The sequence below is a fragment of the Leuciscus leuciscus genome (genome assembly GCF_965113295.1).
Source record: "Leuciscus leuciscus genome assembly, chromosome: 22".
Taxonomy (NCBI): domain Eukaryota; kingdom Metazoa; phylum Chordata; class Actinopteri; order Cypriniformes; family Leuciscidae; genus Leuciscus; species Leuciscus leuciscus.
In genome coordinates this window covers 35,705,798-35,724,673 of record NC_138746.1, presented here as the reverse complement: position 1 = coordinate 35,724,673, position 18,876 = coordinate 35,705,798, and the positions used below count along the sequence as shown (strand labels likewise).

The window sequence follows — 18,876 nt, the reverse complement described above, 5'->3', positions numbered from 1 at the left end:
CCCGTGCTCACTACTGCGCAGACTGGGGTTCCTCAGTTTCTCTATTTATGCTCGGTCAGGTGTAGATGTCAGGCCATTCAACCGGAGGTAATCCTGTCAGATCGTCCATCATTGAGTTTTTTTTTTTTTTACATTTACGCAAGCAGTAAAAATCTAGTTGAAAATACCATGTTTCAAGTCATGTTTTCCCCACACTGTTATTGACCACATGAACACAAGGAAGACTGATTGAATATTGTCTTTTATTCATATGCTCCATAGTAATTAAGATCAGTATTATTACTAGAGCAAATACATGTGAAATCAAAATGGCATGTGCAGATGATGATGATCTGTCTGAGAGTTTATTCTGATGGTTTGTTCTTATTTCAGCCTCCTGATGGTTTTCCGAATCCTGATCTTCTAAGTGATCACTAGGAGGACCTTCCAGACAACTTGCACTGAACTGCTGCAATGTTGATTTCACATTATTATAATTGTATCTTGTACATTCCAAATAAATCTGTCCATGTTAGCGTCTCAGTTTTAATAAAGAAGCTTGTAAATTAGTTATCTTCTACTTAAAGACGTGGCTCAACACCTCCTTCACGGTTTTCACATACGCCTCATCAGGCGGAGGCTTTCTTGCACTGCCAGGCTGCAGGAATTTGCTGATTCTTGGTAAGGCCTTCATTGTTTCCTGGAACGCCTGCGAAAACAAATAAAAAGTTATATAAAATTCATAATCATGCTGCTAAAAAAAGAGACAGATCACAGGAATTATCGGTTTGATTCATGGACTGAATTGGTCAGGCAATTCACTAAACTTATTACTGTGTATCTGACAATCAGTACTGTGTTTTTTTATGTGTTAAATATAAATTTGAATGTTTAATGAAACTTAACATCACTCTATTCTGACTGCTTGACTGCCAACGCTTACTAAAACTTATGTTGAAACATGGGGTCCCACTTTATATGAAGTGTCTTTAACTACTATATGCTAACCTTTTAATGAATCATTTGATGCAATGCACTTATTGTGTACATACATGTTTTTACAGTATGTTGTACTTACATTTAAAAATAAGATCACTTTATCTAATCATTACTTTTTTGATGCAAATACATAGTAGTTAAAGACACCTAATATAAAGTGTGACCAAAAATGGTATTGTTAAGTCCAATTTTGGGGTTGATGGTCTGTGTGGGAAAGCGTGGAACAGATCACCTGGATTTTGGGAAAGGTTGACAGTATTGTAGGGAATAACTCCTGCAGCATCAGAGAGGCTTCCAGAAGATGAACGTCAGCGCGGCTCAACTGGTTTCCCACCAGGAAATGAGAGTTTGCAAGACCCTAAAAAAGTCATATAAGAAACGGCATGATTTCATGTATCCAATGTGGATAATCATGCTTCAAAATGGGAGGAATGAATAGTCAGAGCTATCAGTACCTTTTCATACACAGGAAGGAAGCGCTCTTTTGCCTTTTGCTCTATATTACTGAGATTTTTCTGCTTGTTTTCAGGTGTAAAAGAAGCAATCATGATAAGATCCATTAGATCACTAGTGCCCTCTGAATACATGTCAATCCTTCAAGACAAAAATACAGTGATAATTGCTTAGGTGTGGTGGAAAAACAAGGAAACTTGTTTCAATCTAGTTTCATAACAATTACGGAACAATTTGCATTAAAAGTTGATATTTACAAAGCCCGTTCTTTAAGGTCTTTTCCGTAGAGGTTGTATTTTCCAGCGATGTAATTCAGGATAGCCTTTGACTGCACAAGCTGCATCCCATCTATTTCAACCAAAGGCACCTGCTGAAACATCATGGCTCCGTCTACAATAAACATAGGAATCACATTAATATATTAATATTGATATAAAATATCATACAATAATATATTCATAAAACCACAAGAGATGACTGATGAGGAATTTACTGAACTTACCATTCACCAGTTTTTCATAATGCTCCTTTTTGGTCAAAAACACCTCCTCAAACTGTGAACCAAAATAAAATAAAGACCAAAATAAAGGTGAAAAAAAAAGCATTGATCTCGAGATCACGTTACAATGCACACATTCAATTTCTAAAGCAGCTGTTTTACTAACACTAAGCGTGGCGTGAGAGAGGCTCGTAGCGTGTCGCCATACATCGGCGCCATATTTCGCAAATCACTATTCTTTTGTGATTGTCATATGCAAATAAACTACATTTATTGCACAGTCTTAGGAAAAGGTTATATGTAAAGTGTCAATCGCGCTCCACTTTTTGCAACAGCATTTTTTGCATAGACGTGGGAAAGTTTTCCAGAGCAACAAACCTCGACTCCAGCTGTGGCCAAAAGCCATCGGATCGACTCCATTTTCCCTCTTCCATTGAAGTAATGCAACACAACTTTCTCAGACATTTTCACAAAATAAAGCGACACTTCAGTCCAAAACGCTTTGCTACTGTGTGTGCGGTGAATTGTGCAGGTTGTTTTATGTGGACTGTTCAGTGTTGTGTAATAATTCGTGGGTGGTGCTGCATCGGGACAAAGGGCTCAAACTCACACCCACAGTCCCACTAACACACACATCTACAAGAATATTGTTGTGAATATGCTGCTGATATCACTCGAGGCATTAAGTAAATAACACATAGTTACACTGCTTCCTGGGTCAGTTTTCTACAGCTCAAACTTTTCAGACAAGCGTCTGCTGATCGAATGAATGAAAAATAAAGAAAAAATGCTCCAGCAGTGATGGTAGTTAAAGGTTCATTTATGCACGTATAGACTAATTTAGATTAATAAAAAAAAATGCTACGTCATGCTAGTTTATGGCATTATCCCAAGCCGTTTATGCACTTCACTATGACTGGTCAAATTATAATCGTGACTCAAAACGTAATGATATGTAAACTGAAAGTCATGATTACTAAGCAGAAAAGTGGACAAAGATTCTTTCTGTAAAGTAAGTTAATAAATTAAAGAAATTGTGCACATATTTTGGTACGTGTAATTTTCATATAAACCTTTGGTTTGCCAATACAAATGATATTTTAGATAGTTACAATTGTTAAACATGTATTAAATGTATTAACATTAAAGGGATAGTTCACCTAAAAATGACAATTCTGTCATCATTTACTCACTCCACCAAGTTTACTCACTAAGTTGTTTTAAACCTGAATGAGTTTCTTTCTTCTGTTGAATGCAAAAGTTTACTATCGATACGGTTCACTTGTACTGCGTCTCTTGGCACATTGGGACAAGTGACAAGTGCTAATCCTAACCCTAACCCTAACCCTAACCCTAACCCTAACCCTAACCCTAACTCCTTTTTCTCAGATTACTGAAGCCTTATATAGAATAAAAAATGCACAAACTTATGGCGTTCAACTAAAGCCCGTTGAAATGGGCAGGGCTACCCGTCTATATAAGACGGCATTCCCCCAAAGGATCTCAGACTAATTCTCCTTCAGCGATGAGATCTTCTCTTCGCTGGACTCCGAGACAAGACAGAAGAAGCCTTCTTGCCGTTGAACGAGCCTCACAGCGGATCAAGCTGACTCTCTGCAAGCTACCGAGCGGCGCTGTGCGAGCAGCTGAATGACAACGCTCTGCACACAAGCTGATTCAGCCTCTCCACTGTGGCTAGCTGGCGATTACTATCAATGCAAATTCTGTGCAAATTTCCGCTGTCACTCGGCAGCTGAGAATGACGCTCCTCCCCTGCAACTATAAGGTAAGTCTAACGGAACATATTTATATCTAAAAGAGCATCTCTTCGCTGGCATTTGTTTAAGCGAGCACAGGGCTGACGGCTCAGCTACTTAGAATGACGGTCCTGTGACTATCAGGTGAGACTCATAAAGCATATCTCTCTCTAATGAATTGCTGGGGCCGTGCCCAAGCCAAGCCGTATTCATCAAGCGAGAGTGCGAGCCTCACCCAGTTACGCTCGTGGCCCATGGCTCAGAAGCAACCCAGACCACCGGCCAAACGCTACCCATTTCCTCTCAATGCTGTATAAGGTGCTGTTCTCCCGCCTCAGTGCAAGACGTAGCCTGTAATACTTCCACCATTTACCACTTGGCTCAGGGCATGGCAGGCCATCCCCAGAGTGTTGATCTGGATTTTGGGGGCAATCAAACGAGGTTGCTTGCTTCAATTTGCTCGAAGACCTCCACGCTTCTGGGGTGTGGTCTGCACTTCGGTACGGAGTAACATGGCACACGTCCTCCGTTCCTAAGTGATGAATTTGCTAGTGAAAGGAGCTGTAGAAAGAGTTCCTCCAGCTAACAGCGAGTCAAGCTTTTACAGCTGCTGCTTCCTCATTCCCAAAATGGACGGTGGCCTCAGGCCCATCCTCGATCTCAGGCATCTGAACCGCGCCCTTACAAAAAGGCCAGTCAAGATGCTAAAATTGAGACAAATCCTCTCGCAAGTGTGCCCAGGGGATTGTTTTTTTCTCAGTGGATCTGAAAGATATATTTCATATCCAAATAGCCCCCCATCACAGACCATTTATGAGATTCGTGTTCAAGGGCTTACCACCCTACTGTCCTTCCATTCGGACTGTCTTTGGCACAGCGCACTTTCACGAAGTACATGGATACGGCCCTCTCCCCTCTGAGACAGAACGGAGTGTAGAAGGGATCGTATTGCGGTCCCTTGCGGAGAATTTTCACGTGAATAAATCCATAGATACGCGAAAGTAGCTTGTGTACATTCATGGTCTAGAACTTTTGCCAAGTGTGTCAGAGATTCTGGGTTCTAATCCGCACTTGTATAGTTTTTTTTTTTTTCTCAAATAGTTTTTGCGGTTTTCTCAAAACCGAAGTTTTTTATCAGTGGTTGTATATCAAGCAGGGACACATTTGTGTGCATTTTGTTTTGTGATTTGATAGATTGAAGCGCGCGTCCGTGTGAAGACTGTGCGCCAGCCACAAGAGAACACTGTATCCGCAGAGCACCACTGATAGCAGCGGCAACGAGTACTCGAAACGAAATGAATACCCTGCCAGTTAACTGGAGATGTTTTATTTATTTGTATTAGGAACATCCGTGCCGCCTGCGAGTTGTTTCGATAAGTGGTGGGGATAATATCGACCCTGGCAAAACCCCATATTTTTTCATATTTGTTATGTCAGTTCTGTCTGAAACAATTCAGATTAGGGCCCCCCAAGAGAACATGAAATAACAGCTTGATTAAATTTTTTTAATGATATATTAGGTCAATTGACAATGGCAATTATAGAAAAACACATTATTATTTTTATTTTTTTCTAAAAAGCACAAAATTATGTTAACGGTGTAATGAAAGGTCCACTGAAGGCAAGCTTGGAGAACCCAAATGCAGATCAAATAAACCCAAACGAAGGCATGGCACTCTAAACTTCAACATAAGCAGAACACTCACCAAACAGTGCAGTTACAGGTAACAATACATGACAAAGACACATGGCAAATGGGGCGGCAGTGGCTCAGTGGTTCATGTAGGTTGTCTACAAACTGAAAGGTTGGTGGTTCAATCCCCGGTTCCACTTGACCAAGTGTCGAGGTGTCCATGAGCAAGCCACCTAACCCCAGCTGCTGCCGACGAGCTGGATGGCGCCTTGCATGGCTGACACCGCCGTCGGTGTATGAATGGGTGAATGTGAGGCTATGTAAAGTGCTTTGGTGGCCATAGGTCTGTGAAAAGCGCTATAGACGAATCCGGCGAAACTACCGGAAGTAAGCGGGCGCCATTACTGAGCTGTTGCTGGGTAGCGTTGCGCCATTGCCTCCTATTGGTTTGGTTGCGTCCACTGGAATAAACAGCCCGCGATTTACGACTGTCACTAACGTTACATCTACAACTTTCCTATTCTTCCTCTGCCGAGTTATTTGTACAGTATGAGTGTTGTTAATGGTCTGTGAAAATCGGACAGGTCCTTTTAGAACTATGTGTTTATCATCTGGTAGAGTGTGCATTATTTAGCTAACCAAACCATCCGGAGCTCAGATCATTTTGACCCTCTATCAGTGACCTGTAGTTGGCATTTTGTTGATCATCGGATGCCAGGCGAAGGAGAAAATACTCTTGAATACCTTTAAAACAACCGAAGGGGCGCGATGGGGAAGTAGTAACATTACTTATGTCTGTTGTTAATGTTTGGTTTGCTCGACTGTGACTCTCACTCTGAGAACCAACAACGCTAGCAGTTAGCTGTACCACCCTTTCCTTTTGAAATGTGAAAATGAGATCAATAATGGTCACAAATGAAAAACATGAATTCGTTTATTTGATATTCATTTATTTATTGTTGTCAAATGGACAGATCTTTTTATAGTTTCCTCGTTAGCTAGCCTAGCTAGCATAGTTATTGCCAAGCTATTTTCATAAATAATCTGTAAGATCGTTTGTACCTTCATCTGTGACTGGAGCCCACTGTCTAACATCATCAACCCAACAAGTCATTCTGCCTGGCTGTTGCTGTCATCGACTGTGCGTTATCACGGAGGTTTGTTTATACTAGTAACAGCTCAGTAATGGCGTCGCCACAAGATGGCAGCCTACACAGAACGCTCGTCGGATTCGTCTATATAAATGCAGTCCATTTACCAAAGGGGCAGTCATGGCCTAGTGGTTAGGGAGTTGAACTGGTAACCCAAAGGTTGCTGGTTTGATTCCAGAACCGGTGGGAAATGACTGAGGTGCCCTTGAGCAAGGCACCTAACCCCTAATTGCTCCCCGGGCGCCACACAAAGGCTGCCCGCTGCTCTGGGTGTGTGTATCCACGTTTGCTGTGCGTGTTAACTACTCACTACTCTGCTCCTAATGTGTGTGCATTAACTTGGATGGGTTAAATGCAGAGGTCAAATTCCAAGTATGGGTTACCATACTTGGCCATCACGTGTCACTTTCACTTTCACTTTCAAACATAAGGGCTTAAAGGCCCCCTGAAATAAATATTTAAGTTTTTTAGCTTTTAGTATGAATACAATAGCCTTAAAGGGGTGGTTGATTATGATTTGACTTTTCTAACTTTAGTTAGTGTGTAATGTTGCTGTTTGAGCATAAACAACATCTGCAAAGTTACGACGCTCAAAGTTCAAAGCAAAGGGAGAGATTTGCTTTTAAAGAAATCACTTTTTAAGGACTACAACAAACGGCTGGTAGAGACTACAGGACATTCCTCCCAGGTTAGTGACATCACTAACACTAACATTTACATAAACCCCGCCCCCGGGAACGCGATTTATAGATTATCATGACAGAATATGCTAATCAATGAGAAGATAGATAACTGTACATCAGCTACATAAATTCATCAACTAATCATTCAGAAATATACTGTTGTTTCTACATGTTGTCACTTCTTCTGGAGTCTCTCCATCATTGTCTGACTCCGGTTTATACATTTACATTATATGTAAACTTTATCCAAAGCAAGTTAAACTGCATTTCAAGGTAAACATTTACATTCTTATCAGTTCTTGTTTCCCTGGGAATCAAACTGATGACCTTAGCGTTGCAAGTGCCAACGCTCTACTGTTTGAGCTACAGGAAAACATAAACAGCTAAAAGTTTGTGAAATTTTCAGTGTGTGTGTGTGTGTGTGTGTGTGAGGTAAAAGGACACAAGCTCTTGAAGCTCCGCCCTCTGTGCCGGGAGCAGTAGCTCATTTGCATTTAAAGGGACAGACACAAAAACGGTGCGTTTTTGCTCACCCTCAAAAAGTGACAATTATATAAAAAAACATGTGGGGTATTTTGAGCTAAAACTTCATATACACACTCTGGGGGACATCAAAGACTTATTTTACATCTTGTGAAAAGGGCATTATACCACCCCTTTAAGGTAATGAATAAGCTGGTTGTGTTCCAAACCAATGTCAAAATTCGCATTCAGGAGATATATGCATTCAAAACATACATTCCCTCACTTCGCGGAGCAATGTCTGAATTGTTTCCAATACTTACTTATTTTCTGCAGAATAGATACACGATACCATCAGCTCTTTCTCGCTCTCTCATGATCTCTCCGACAGCAAGTTGACACACAAACCCGCCTCCCCTCACTAACTCCTTTCATTTGCTTCGGATGAATATTGATGGTGTTACACAGGGCTTTAATTTCGGAGTGGGATTGCATTGCTCATATTATTGCACATCATTATACTCATTCCCACAGATTTTTTGCTGACACTCAACGTGCGTGCACATAAAGCCACCTTTCAGTACTAAACTGAGTTCTTTTTCGCATCTTATTGCGCTTAAACAGTCAAATACACGCAAATTGTCAAAATGCCGGTCTTGGCGAGTACAGTTATGTTTTAAGTGAACGTAAACAGTTGAAAAATAAAATGCATGTGTAACAGTATAATGGATCTGTGCGTCAGGTCTTTAAGTGACAGCAGCCTAATATACCTGCAACCAAATTATGAGAATATATAAAAAATATCTATATGGCAGTTTTTCCCATGGTATTGATGTCAAAAACTGTGGCCAGTGAAAATACTGACACACTGGACACACAAGATCTGACAAGAGAAGAGATTGTTGAATAAAGTTGTTATTTTTGCACAAAAAAAGTATCTTCGTCGCTTCATAACATTATATTTGAACCACTGTAGTCACATGGACTATTTTAACAATGTCTTTACTACCTTTCTGGACCTTGAAAGTTGTAATGATGTTGCTGTCTATGGAGGGACAGAAAGCTCTCGGATTTAATAAAAAATATCTTCATTTGTGTTCCGAAGATGAACGAAGGTCTTATGGGTTTGGAACGGCATGAGGGAGAGTAATTAATGACAGAAATTTCAGTTTTGGGTGAACTAACCCTTTAACTGTTTATTGAGTGATATGCTGGAGAAAAGCACAACAGGTGAGTATCAGATGCAAATACAATAGAATGAGATAATGGGTAACTGAGTCCTCAGCTTTTTGGCAGCAAACCCACCAGATGGGTTTAGTGCAAACAGGGATAAAAACATCCACGGTTAAATATACTGCTGGATCTTTGAAATTGTGGGTCCATTTTTCTGCCAGAGGACCAGGACATCCTGGTCAGATACATCGAATCATGAATTCTATCTTATACCAACAGATTAAAAAAAATCTAAAACTGACTGCCTCTGCTAGAAATCTTATAATGGGCCGTGGTTGGATCTTCCATCAAGACACTGATCCAAAACAAACATCAAAATCAACACAAAAATGGGTCACTGAGCACAAAATGAAGGCTCTGCCATGGCCATCCCAGTCCCCTGACCTGAACCCATATAACTGAAGAGAAGCACTAACATGGACTTGGGAATTTGAAGAATCTGGAGAGATTCTGTATGGAGGAATGATCTCTGATCTCTTGTCAGGTGTTCTCCAAACTCATCAGGCATTATAGGAGAAGACTCAGAGTATTGAACAAAAAGGGAACTATTCATCGTAGGCAAAGTGTATTGGAGAAAAACATTTATTTCATAAAGATTTTCTACCCATTGTCAATTATTTTACTTGAATGAAAGGTTCGATTTTTGTGATTTAAAAAAATAAAAGATCAGAAGGATTATTATTATTATAATTTTTAATTTTTTTACCTTTATTTGACCAGGAAGTCTCATTGAGATCAAAAATCTCTTATACAAGAGAGACCTGGCCAAGGTAGCAGCCATACATAAACACAAATTTTTTTTTTTCTTAGCCAGGATTGATAGTTTGGAGATCGGACGGTAATTGTTTAGCTCTGAGGGGTCCCCACCTTTAAATAAGATTAACCATGCAGATTTATTTTCACAGGCTTCTTTGTTCATATTTACCAAGGGTGCCAATAATTCTGACTATGATTGTACTTGTTAAATCACAAGTGCAGATGTGGCATGATGATCTGTCTGAGAGTTTATTCTAATGGTCTTTGTTCTTATTTCAGCCTCCTGATGGTTTTCTGAATTTTGATCTTCTATAAACTCATGAACAGACACACACACTTCCTGACAACATGTACTGAACAGCTGCAATGTTTATTTCACAATACTATCACTTTATCCAAACTGTATCTTGTATATTCCAAATAAATCTGTCCATTTTAGCATCTCAGTTTTAATTAAGAAGCTTGTAAATTAGTTTTAATATCATGTAAATGTTTTGAAGAATTGTTTGGTTTTCTACGTAAAGACGTGGCTCAACACCTCCTTTGCGGTTTTAATCAACACCTCATCAGTCGGAGGCTTTCTTGCACTGCCAGGCTGCAGGAATTTGCTGATTCTTGGTAAGGCCTTCATTTTTTCCTGAAATGCCTGTGAAATAAATGTAAATTTATATAATCATAATGCTAAAAAAGTGGAAAAATATTATTATCATGCCGATCACAGGAATTATCAGTTTGATTCAGAAATGAGAGAATTGTTCAGTCAACTGCTTCACTAAACTGGAACAGATTACTCTCTCACTCACAACTGTATATTCAACAATCAGTACTGTGTTTTTTTTAAATTTGTATTAAATATAAATGTTTATGTTTAATGAAACTTAACATCACTCTATTCTGAATGTTTGTTCAAATGCCAATGTTTAAAGATACAGACATGTTCACAAAAAGAGTATTTTGCAATAAATTGTAATATCCAACAAAAACGTATGTTTAAAAAATGGGGTCCCACTTTAAATTAAGTGTCTGTAACTACTATGTACAAACCTTTTAATGAATCATTTGCACTTTGACACCTAATATAAAGTTAAGGGGTGTAACGGTACATGTATGGGTACCGAACCTTCAGGAAACAACAGGAAAAAGAGCAGGAGAAGAAGAGACGATCTATGAACCAACACAACACAAGAGTTCAGATGGCACGCTAGAGCTTGCTTGTAGCCTATACGCTGAGTTTCGATTCATTTTTGTGACGCGATCCACAAACTTCACAGAAAGAAAACCGGGACGGCAGAAAGCGCATCCTGTTTGTTTTCTTTATTTTACAAAAGTACAATGTTTTGTTTTTATGTGAGTATACAAAAATAAAAAAGACTCTTTACAGTTTTGATGTCTTACTCTTATCTGACCATAATTTATTCCATTAGTAGTTCCAGAATATTTTAAGTTGTTTCTGCTGTTATAATGAGTCAAAATCATTTGGCATTGTGCCGATTAGTGTCGTGGAAGTCCAGTGATGAAATATGCGTGTCCATTGAACAAGTCCTTTTATGCATGTTTGGTCTGAGTCTTTGTTGCATTTACACTGTTTTGACCAGCAGGCTTAATTTTTTAACGCTTTGAAACAGTGAATCAATTTGCAAAGCCATTGGTTCAATTGATCAAAGCTTCGTTTCTCCCATCACTAAGGACAACAGGCAGAAGATCAAAACCAAGACACGGGAAACAAGGATACATCAGGTCAGAAATACAGTACAGACACAAGACTTCGCAAAGAATGACTGCTTAGTGCTTAATATATTAAAGGAGGCTGAGCTGTAAGAACTAGGGGACTAAATGCCGCTAGGTAGATTTGCATTACTGTCTGTTCAAATTAAATGAAAAGAAACCTAGTATTGGGGATTTGTTGCTTTTTCCTGTTGTACAGAACTCGTATCGAACTGCGACCCCAAACCCGAGGTCTGTACCGAACCATGACTTCTGTGTACCATTACACCCCTAATAAAGTGTGACCAGAAATGGTTTTGTTAAGCAAGTTAAGTCCAATTTTGGGGTTGATGGTCTGTGTGGGAAAGCGTGGAACAGATCACCTGGATTTTGGGAAAGGATGACAGTATTGTAGGGAATAACTCCTGCAGCATCAGAGAGGCTTCCAGAAGATGAACGTCAGCACGGCTCAACTGGTTTCCCACCAGGAAATGAGAGTTTGCAAGACCCTAAAAAAGTCATATCAAAAACAGCATGACTTTGTGGATAATAAATGCTTCAAAATGGGAGGAATGAATAGTCAGAGCTATCAGTACCTTTTCATACACAGGAAGGAAGCGCTCTTTTGCCTTTTGCTCTATATTACTAAGACTTTTCTGCTTGTTTTCAGGTGGTGTGAGAAAAGACATCATGATAAGCTCCATTAGATCGATGGTGCCCTCTGAATACATGTCAATCCTTCAAGACAAAAATACAGTGATAATTGCTTAGATGTGGTGGAAAAACAAGGGTAATTTTTACCCCAAACAATGTATTATTTTTAATTTATAAAAAAATTGAGTGTTCATCAGAGGGGTTAAAGGCCCCAGGACTTTTATCGCACTTTAACCACGAATACACACAAACACATTTTTTATGGATTCGAGGAGTTTTGTGGTTGAAATAAAAAAAGTAACAAATCCTTCCCTGGCAGGTCAATTTGATCCCCTTAGGAATGAATGGAATGCGAGGAATTTAGGGACGGAGACGTTACGTCAGAGAATGACGAAATGGGGGTTTCACTTAGAAGCCTATCACCTTCGAGTTCTAGAAAACGAGCCAATGGCAATGGAAATGCCATGGGTCTGCGGAATTTGCATAGCATAACTCCACCCGATCACGTGGGTATAAAAGGAGGACGCCGGCAATCTCACTGAGGAGCCAAGACTGAACTCCAGGCCATTCCAGCGGTACAGCGGTTGTGGCAGAGGAACGAAAGGGAACGTCTCGGTTACGTATGTAACCCTCGACGTTCCCTTTCGTTCAGTCACTACGAGTTACATCAGTGTATGACGAAATGGGGGTCCCAATTCAATCACGCCACAGCGGCTGTCTTCCAGTGCCCTGCGCTAGACTGAGCTCCCTGTCTTGAGACTAGCACGGACGAAGGGCAAGGCTTAACACAAGAATACTAAGGTACACTGGGTGGCATATCCCAGGTGGAATATGTAACACAGCGCCTACCTGAAGGGAGGACTTAGAATACACATATGACCCGGGATGCATATGGCAAACTCGGAGGCATCCAGCCCGCAGGGTGGAATATTTCAACCTTGAGATGGCAAGAGGGTTCTTGCCAAGGGAAAACACGTGCTTGGAGGAGGCTTACCGTGGAAATACACATGTGGGGGTCGCCCAACGGGGGAACCATGCACATGGAGCACCTAGCCAATCAAGAGGGCTGACCCAACCGGGCATGCACTCTGGTGACGGCATCAACAGTGCAGGAGGAACTGAGTTAATAGCGCATGTATCCAGTCCATGGAGTGGAATGGCGCAGCAAGCGATGACACCGAGCAGGTCCTGCTTACCGGCTAGTGGAAGCGAGTACAAGAGAGGACACTGGCTCTACGCAGAGATTATAGAATCTCACGAAAGTGTTGGGTGTCACTCAGCCTGCAGCTCTACAAATGTCTGTGAGCGAGGCGCCATGCGCTAAAGCAGCCATGTCACCCTGTAGCCCAAGACCGGTTGCCCACTGAAGCTAAGCAGGGCTGAGCCTGGTTAGTACCTGGATGGGAGACCTCCTGAGAAAACCAGGTTGCTGCTGGAAGAGGTGTTAGTGAGGCCAGCAGGGGGCGCTCACCCTGTGGTCTGTGTGGGTCCTAACGCCCCAGTGTAGTGACGGGGACACTATACTGTCAAAGAGCACCGTCCTTCGGATGAGACGTTAAACCGAGGTCCTGACTCTCTGTGGTCATTAAAAATCCCAGGATGTCTTTCGAAAGAGTAGGGGTGTAACCCCGGTGTCCTGGCCAAATTTGCCCCTTGGCCTCTGTCCATCATGGCCTCCTAATCATCCCCATATACTGATTGGCTTCATCGCTCTGTCTCCTCTCCACCAGTAAGCTGGTGTGTGGTGGGCGTTCTGGCGCAATATGGCTGCCGTCGCATCATCCAAGTGGATGCTGCACATTGGTGGTGGTTGAGGAGATTCCCCCCTTCTATGTAAAGCGCTTTGAGTGTCGAGAAAAGCGCTATATAAATGTAATGAATTATTATTATTATTATTAAAGCCCAGGAGGAAGCTGCACTACGGGTGAGCCCTCACCCCAAGGGTCATGGTTGGCCTTGCGATTGGTAAGACAAGACAATGGCGTCCACTATCCAGTGAGACAACCTTTGTTTGGAGAGAGTCTTTCCCTTCAGCTTCCCACCATAACAGAAAAAGAGCAGGTCTGAGGTCCTGAAACACTGCGTTCTGTCTACGTAAGCACAGAGGGCGCGTACTAGACAGAGCAGTGACAAGGCTGGGTTTGCCTCCTCCAAGGGCGTTTTTGACTCCACAAGGTCATGGTGTGCAGAGATGCCAGCCACGTAAACCTTGAGGGTGGAAGGAGACAGCCTTCGTTCCAACCCTTCTTGGAGGAAGGAGAACACAGACCCGATCGGGCATTTTCTGGGGTCTTCTCAGTGAGAAGAACATCAGGTGACGAAGAGGTTCCACTTCAACGCATAGGCGTGTCTCGTAGACAGGGCCCTAGCGGAAGTGATGGTAGCCACCACCTGAGGTGGTAGGGTACTCAAACCTGCCGCATCCCATCAAGGACCCATACATGGAGGTTCCATAGATTGGGACGTGGGTGCCAGAGGGTGCCCTTGTCTCTGAGAAAGGAGGTCCTTCCTCAGAGGAATTGGCCAGGGAGGGGCTGTCGTGAGGAGCACCAGTTCGGAGAACCGAGTCCGGTTGGGCCAATGAGGCCCAACCAAAAGGACCTGCTCCTCGTCCTCCCTGATAGAAGGCTCACTGGGGGAAACGCATACTTGCGGAGGCCCCACGGCCAGCTGTGCATTAGTGCATCTGTGCCGAGGGTCCCCTCAGTCAGGGAATAAAACAAGCGGCAATGGGAAGAGTCTAGGGAGGCAAACAGATCTACCTGTGCATCGCCGAACTGTTCCCAAATCAGCTGAACCATCTGGGGATGGAGTCTCCATTTCCCAGGAAGTGGCTGAAACTGTGAGAGCTCGTCGGCTGCACGGTTCAGCTCTCCCGGGATGTGAATGGTCTGAAGCAACCTCAGATGCTTCTGACTCCATAGGAAGAGATGGCGGGCGAGTTGTGACATACGGCGGTAATGTAGACCACCTTGTTGGTTGATGTACGCTACTGTGACAGTGTTGTCAGAACGGACTAGTACGTATTGGTTCTTGAGAAACACCTGCTAGTCGTCGAGATAGTTCAGGATGTGAATCCCGTGTTGCCGGAGTGGCACAAAGGCTGCCTTGACGACTTTCGTGAAGACGCGAGGAAACAGGGCTAGCCCGAATGGGAGAACCATGTACTGGTATGCCTGCGCCTCGAAAGCAAACCGCAAAAACGGTCTGTGTCGAGGAAGAATGTAGACATGGAAGTACGCGTCCTTGAGGTCGATCGCTGCAAACCAATCCAGAGGACGAACACATTCGAAAATGTGTTTGGCTGTCAACATCTTGAATGGAAGCCTGTGAAGTGTTCGGTTCAAGAGGCGCAGGTCCAGGATCGGTCGTAACCCACCGTTTTCTTGGGTACAATGAAGTAGGTGCTGTAGAAGCCGGACTGAAATGCATAGCCGAGCTTGATGGTTCTCGCGACCCAGCGGGACAGATTGGGAAGCTCTAACTAGGCTCCCAAAAACTGAACCAGCGGGGTCATGCAAACCCCAGACGTACCCACGATGGGGCAGCAAGGCGGAATGACCAGCCCAGATATGGGAGAGTCGAGGAACTGGGTCCGCTCAGACTCTCGCATATCGGCCAGGTTGAGCCAGAGGTGTCTCTCCTGGACCACAGCAGTGGACATCACCTGACCCAGGGAGCGTGCAGTCCCCTTCATCGCCTGGAGAGCGAGGTCTGTGGTGGCACACAGCTCTTGCATGAGCCCTGGGCCTGGTAGACCTGCAGGATGGCCATGGCATGCAGCGAGGCGGCGGCAAGCCCCGCAGGGTAGACGAAAATCGACAGGCTTTGGAGGGGATCTTAGGATCACCACGTCAGGTTGAAGCGCTCTGAGGACACAGCTGCATCGCAACAGAGTGCTCCACCGGGGGGACCCCACTGTACCCTTTAGCCGCAGCCCCTTTAAGGGAAGAGAAGGCTGAGGAGGCCCCCGAGTGATCGCGGGAAGACAATGGTGACTTCCAGGACCTCGTGACCTCCTCATGCACCTCCGGGAAGAAAGGTATTGGGGGCGGGCGCTGACGGGCGTCAGCACTCGCTGCCCCCAAAAACAAATCATCCAGCCGCGAGTGCTCAGGACAGGGTGGAGGATTCCATTCCATCCCGATGCTCGCGGCTGCCCGGGAGAGCATGGCTGTCAATTCTGGATTGGACTTGGGCAGTGCTGGCATACCCGAAGAAGGCAGCACAGCCGAGTCTTCATTTCCAGAAGACTCCATCCCACCTTGTGATACGGCGATGGACATCGTCTCATTCTCTGGGGCGCCGAATGAGATTTGGGGAGCGTCCGAAGACGGACCCACGATCTCACTCTGAACGCTCACGGGTTGCGGCGCGCAAGAGGGGGGTGTGGCCCGAGGAAGCATCGTCGTGCTTTGTTCCACACCGTCACCCTCAGGTCACCCTGGCCACCAGCCAAAGTACCACCTCTCGCAGAGGGGATAGATTGCGGTGTGGCAGAGGGGACTCTACCTCCACGGAGGTCATCGAGTCTTGACCGAAGTGTCGCGATGGTCATGTTCCTGCAATGAGAACATGAGTCATCCACAAACACTGCCTGAGCGTGATCTAAGCCCAAACCCGCTAGACAGCAATTGTGCCCATCAGAAGATGAAACGGACCGACCGCACCCAGAAGTGCACGGGTGAGACATCTTTAAAAAGACGTGCCACGTGCAAGCTCTTTTGTGATGAGAGGAAATATACTCTGCAGAGTGTTGAAGCGCTCAGGGAGAAACACACACACTGATGGCAGATCACTACACAGATCAGCAGCAGGCAATGTGATCTCGCTGGAACGCGCCATTACACCATCACACTGGAGAGTGGCTCGTCACAAAGAACTCAGAACAGGCTTGCAGGGAGTGAAGAGATACTGTTGGCTCCGAAGCAAAAACATGATGCGAGATTGCCGGTGTCCTCCTTTTATACCCACACGGTCGGGCGGAGTTACGCTATGCAAATTCTGCAGACCCATGGCATTTCCATTGGCTCGTTTTCTAGAACTCGAAGGTGATAGGCTTCTAAGTGAAACCCCCATTTCGTCATTCACTGACGTAACTCGTAGTGACTGAACGAAAGGGAACAGCTCATTTGCTCCATATAGAGTATACCGTACCCTTCAGCATACCCTGAAGTGCACCTCTCCAAAAATGTAACAAAGCGTCACTAAATAAAATAAAAAATAACAAAAAATCTCCCAAAACATTGCATTAAAAATAGAAAAAATATTATCAAAATGAAATAAAATAAGCTTTCCGTACAAATAATAAAATACAATAAGTATAATTTTATGGCTTCGGGTCATTTTGAGCCGTGAGGGAAAGATATGTTATAAAGTGCGAGGGAAGTCAGGGTTAAAGCAGCACTCAGTAGCTTCGGGACTTCTTCGCTGTATTCTCGCTTTTTGCTCGCAGGTTTCTCTCTAGAGCTCCCCCCACAGCTTCGGAATAGATATTTGACAACACTGTTGTAAAAACTCGTTGTTGATTCTCAGACACCAGAGGCTATAGATCAACGACATCAAAGCAGATGGGACGTTCTTTAAAACGTCTTCTTCATTCGAGTTCGGACAGCGTGAGGGAGCGCAATAATGACAGCATTTTAGCAGATTTCTTTTGGCCGTAAAGCAATTGTTTACATCGCGAGACCTGATATCACGCGAGACTTCCTGACGCAGCGGCCGGCGGCCCGCCGGCTCAAAGTTGCAAGTGCGTATTTTCCGCTCACGGGCACCAGGGGGGTGCGAAACAACCACCATTCAACCCGAAATAAGTAATATAACCATTCCAATGACTCCGAAGCTGTTCAGTTAAGGTAAAAAAAAGTTACTTAGTTCACCTTTAAATTACTGGAATCTAGTTTCATAACAATTACAGAACAATTTGCATTAAAAGTCGATATTTACAAAGCCCGTTCTTTAAGGTCTTTTCCGTAGAGGTTGTATTTTCCAGCGATGTAATTCAGGATAGCCTTTGACTGCACAAGCTGCATCCCATCTATTTCAACCAAAGGCACCTGCTGAAACATCAGGGCTCCATCTACAATAAACATAGGAATCACATTAATATACAGGTTCATAAAACAACAAAAGACGATTGATAAGGAATTTACTGAACTTACCATTCACCAGTTTTAAATACTGCTCCCTCTTGGTCAAAAACACCTCCTCAAACTGTGAACACAAGAACAAAATAAAGTCCAGGCAAAAAATACGCATTGATCTCGAGATCACGTTACAATGCACACATTCAGTTTCTAAAGCAGCTGTTTTGTGATTGTCATATGCAAACAAACTACATTTATTACACAGCATTCGGAAAAGGTTATATGTAAAGTGTCAATCGCGCTCCACTTTTTGCAACTGCATTTTTTTTACATTTTTTTTTTTTGCATAGACGTGGAAAAGTTTTCCAGAGCAACAAACCTCGACTCCAGCTGTGGCCAAAAGCCATCGGATCGACTCCATTTTCCCTCTTCCATTGAAGTAATGCAACACAACTTTCTCAGACATTTTCACAAAATAAAGCGACACTTAAGTTCAAAACGCTTTGCTGCCGTGTGCAGTGAATTGTGCAGGTTGTTTAATGTGGACTGTTCAGTGTTGTGTAATTCGTGGGGGTGGCGCTGCATCGGGACAAATGGCTCATGAGTTTGCAAACTTACTAAAAGACGCACGTCTATACGAATTGTGAATACATGCTGATATCACTAACCCTTAACCGAGTAGATCAATCTTTTCAGACAAGCGTGTGTATTTTCATTTCTTTCGAATGAATGAAAATAAAGTAAAGCGAGAGAGAGAGAGAGAGAGAGAGAGAGAGAGAGAGAGAGAGAGAGAAAAAAGCTACGTCATGCTAGTTTATGACATGAAA

General features: G+C 43.3%; 1 protein-coding gene across 1 annotated transcript; it reads right to left on the bottom strand.

Annotated features, from left to right (window-relative positions):
* Nucleotides 1-223: 223 nt before the first annotated feature.
* On the bottom strand, nucleotides 224-18,745 carry LOC309486921 (uncharacterized protein). The gene is made up of 12 exons (XM_082154391.1): nucleotides 18,429-18,745; nucleotides 18,125-18,176; nucleotides 17,910-18,042; nucleotides 11,906-12,047; nucleotides 11,693-11,818; nucleotides 10,124-10,251; nucleotides 2,309-2,531; nucleotides 1,934-1,985; nucleotides 1,689-1,821; nucleotides 1,434-1,572; nucleotides 1,211-1,336; nucleotides 224-688 (listed from the first exon to the last, which is right to left on the bottom strand). The coding sequence occupies exons 1-12, from the start codon at nucleotides 18,513-18,515 to the stop codon at nucleotides 557-559; spliced, it is 1,473 nt and encodes a 490-aa protein (XP_082010517.1). The 5' UTR covers nucleotides 18,516-18,745; the 3' UTR covers nucleotides 224-556.
* Between the last annotated feature and the right edge of the window lie 131 nt (nucleotides 18,746-18,876).